The sequence below is a fragment of the Aplysia californica genome, unplaced genomic scaffold (assembly GCF_000002075.1).
Source record: "Aplysia californica isolate F4 #8 unplaced genomic scaffold, AplCal3.0 scaffold00272, whole genome shotgun sequence".
In the NCBI taxonomy this organism is placed as follows: Eukaryota; Metazoa; Mollusca; class Gastropoda; order Aplysiida; family Aplysiidae; genus Aplysia; species Aplysia californica.
The window spans coordinates 691,278-694,438 of record NW_004797542.1 but is presented as its reverse complement, the minus strand read 5'-3'; the positions used below and the strand labels follow the sequence as shown (position 1 = coordinate 694,438).

General features: G+C 41.2%; 1 protein-coding gene across 1 annotated transcript; it reads left to right on the top strand.

Annotated features, from left to right (window-relative positions):
* Positions 1-509: 509 nt before the first annotated feature.
* On the top strand, positions 510-1,504 carry LOC106012138 (the record flags this gene model as incomplete). The annotated part of the gene is given in 1 exon segment (XM_013084106.1): positions 510-1,504. A coding segment is annotated over 1 exon segment (170 nt), but the record flags the coding sequence as incomplete, so codon positions are not given.
* Positions 1,505-3,161: the final 1,657 nt, after the last annotated feature.

Genomic DNA, 3,161 nt, shown 5'->3' with positions numbered 1-3,161 from the left:
ACACAGTGCAACTGTGCTGAGACGCAGCGAGTGTGCCTCGCGCTCGCTGAGACACAGGCGCCAACCCACAGTGCGGCTGTACTGACACGCACACGGCGTGCGCCAGGCGAGCTACAGGTCAGACCTACAGAGCCACTCTGGGACCGGCCTAAAACTGACACTACAGCATAATATGTCACTTAAGCTGACATTCCATATACCCGAAAAACCGATGCGAATTTCGGGTGCGAGTTTCGCGTGCGGACTATTTTTTCGCACCAACCTTTTGGTCATTGTGTAAATCCATATACCGGTATTTCACTTGGCCGAGTCCGAAATTCGCATGCGAAGATTTTGTTTCGCACGAGGGAGCGAAACTTTTTACTTCGGCACCCGAATTCTTCGTGAAGTGGGCGGGGCTCATTTCCCGCCAGATCTACTTCAAAGGAACGAAGCAGCATGGAAGCACTAAGTAAGTGGGAAAACGTCGAAATGTTGATTTCTTTTGTTCGAGAGAGAAGTGTTAAAACTAAAAGAGAGTGATCTTGTTCTTGTGACTGAACTTGTGGAAGAAAGTAAGTCCACTTTAGGCAATCTTGGCAAGAGAAGTGTTAAACAAATCGCTCTTGGAGACAAAGGAGAGAGTGATTTGGATAAGTCAGACTCATTCAGACTAGACAACCTAACCAAACAGTTGTAAGGAAATTAAAACAAGACCATACTTCCATCGCCACCCCAGGATGCCCCTTTGTTAACGTAAAAACATAGCTAAATCCCTACTGAGACCCCCACAGTGGCCCAGATTTTGTGCTCTACATGTAGGTCAAACAGTTCGAAAAGGTCACATGACGTAGTCTTTATATCCTTATTTTTCAGATTTTATACGGTACGGGTCAAAAGCTATCTCGCCAAATTGTTGCAGGAATGTACAACACTGGCCCATTTAATCAGGATTTTCTAGAAAGAATATCACTCTTCCTTCGGCTGAAAAACATTTTGAACAATATTACATGACATTGAGCACTTTTTAAGGGCATTCAGATGGGGCAGCTTTGTACAATGCCTGAGGAGCTCTTCCATTGTGCAACCTCTTAATTCTCTTATGGGGTGGAAATTTGCTTCGGGAATTCATCTTTAAAACAATAATACGAGACGAACGTTGCCAAAGGGGAAAAGAAAGGGGGGGGGGGCTTAAAGGGTTTCTGTCAACATGCAATCTTAGCAAGTAACGTCAACAAAGTGAATTAATATATATATATATATATATATATATATCATATGATCTGCTATTTGTTTCGCCAGTCGTTATGAAACATTCACAAATTGAAACCAAATGCATTTGAAACCAGCATGGATATGGCATTTTATTAAATTCTTAAACTTTTCTAGTTATCAAAATTTGTCTACAACAATTAAAATTGACAAACCGTGTTCAGTGCCCCTGTCGGCGGGGAAGAAAGAGATAGAAAGAGAGAGAGATGGACAGACGGATAGAGAGACACACATACACACACAAAGAGAGAGAGAGAGAGAGAGAGAGAGAGAGAGAGAGAGAGAGACAGAGACAGAGACAGAGAGAAAGAGAGAGAGAGCGAGAGAGAGAGCACAATAGAGAGTGATAGAGAGAGAACAAAAGAGAGCAAGAGAGAGGGAGAAAGAGAAAGAGAAAGAAAGAGAGAGAGAGAAAGAGAGAGAGAGGGAGAGAGAGAGAGAGAGAGAGAGAGAGAGAGAGAGAGAGAGAGAGAGAGAGAATAGATTATTAGTAGTCCAAGAAATCAAACTCTTGAACACCTACATGTATGCACACTTACTTATTGTCGTTGATCTCTTATAGATCACCTGTTCCACTGCACAGCCCTAAATGACATCAGAGCTACCTTTCTCCCTCTGAGACCTAACATAGACAACACACTCTATGGAACATTACAGCAACTGCAGCAGACCTGCACTTATCACTACATGGCGTTGGACAGAAGGGCAAGAGCCCAGCTGTTGCTGGATCGATAACAACAACAACAACAACAACTCTTATAGATCTGTTTCCTTATCAAAGCTCGACTAAACTGTGTTAATGTGTGCATTAGTGTTTGTGTGGGTACATGTGTGTATGTATGTGAGTGTGTGTGTGGGGGTATGTGTGTGTGTGTGTGTGTGTGTGTGTGTGTGTGTGTGTGTGTGTGTGTGTGGGTTCCATGTGAATTTGAAGGTCTTAAAAAATATGTGTTCCAGCATGTGCTGGTATGTTTGTTTGTGCATGTATGTTCGCATGTGTGCCTCTATCCACGCATGCTTGTAAACGAATATCATCCTTTGTCTTTTTCAAAATCTAATGTACAATCAGTTGCCTGTTCTATGGCTGAGCTTCAATACTATCAAGTTTACCTTTTCCATCTTGCCTTAGCTATTTTGTTTTGAGTTTGCTGATTTTCTATTATAAAACAGTGATTATTAAAGATGACTTTTATTGCTATTCATGAAATTTTTTAAGATTTTGCATTTTGTTAGTCAAACCCAAAGAATATACGTTATCCCTGATTCATCTGTTAACGTCTGTTCTTGTTCCACATCTGAGCTGGTATGTGTTCTGTGTCGATAATGTTCTTTGCGTTCGCACGCAGAAGACGTGGGGTCGATTCCTGATTGAGGAAGATATTTGTCCAGTATGTCCGTCTCTCTGTTGGGACGATGTAATCCTCTCAACCTCATGTTGACCTTGACAGCAGGGTCGAATAAGTACACCTCCAAAATGGTCTGAATGATGTCGATAGGGGAGTAAAACATTAGCAATCACAATAATCATTCCTCGCCTTGCACGCAATGGTTTCTGGAACTACTACATCCAGTATCTCGATCTTCCTGCTGAGAAGTATCCCACACGGCGCGTGTTGCGGAAAGAGTGAAAACAGCCTGCCTCAGAACTGATTTAATTAACTTTTGTCGATAGAGTTATGGTAGAGCACGCTGTTGAGCATGAGTATGCGCTGTATGCATTTATTATTACAATAGTTATTATTATCATAAATGTTGGTGACTTCCAAAGCTGCAGTGTCCTTGTAAACTGAAAATTAATATTTTTGTGTCTTTGATCAGCATTTTTCAGTAAAATCCTAATAGAAATATATTCTTATATAAACAAAATCGATCAGCATTTTTCAGTAAAATCCTAATAGAAATATATTCTT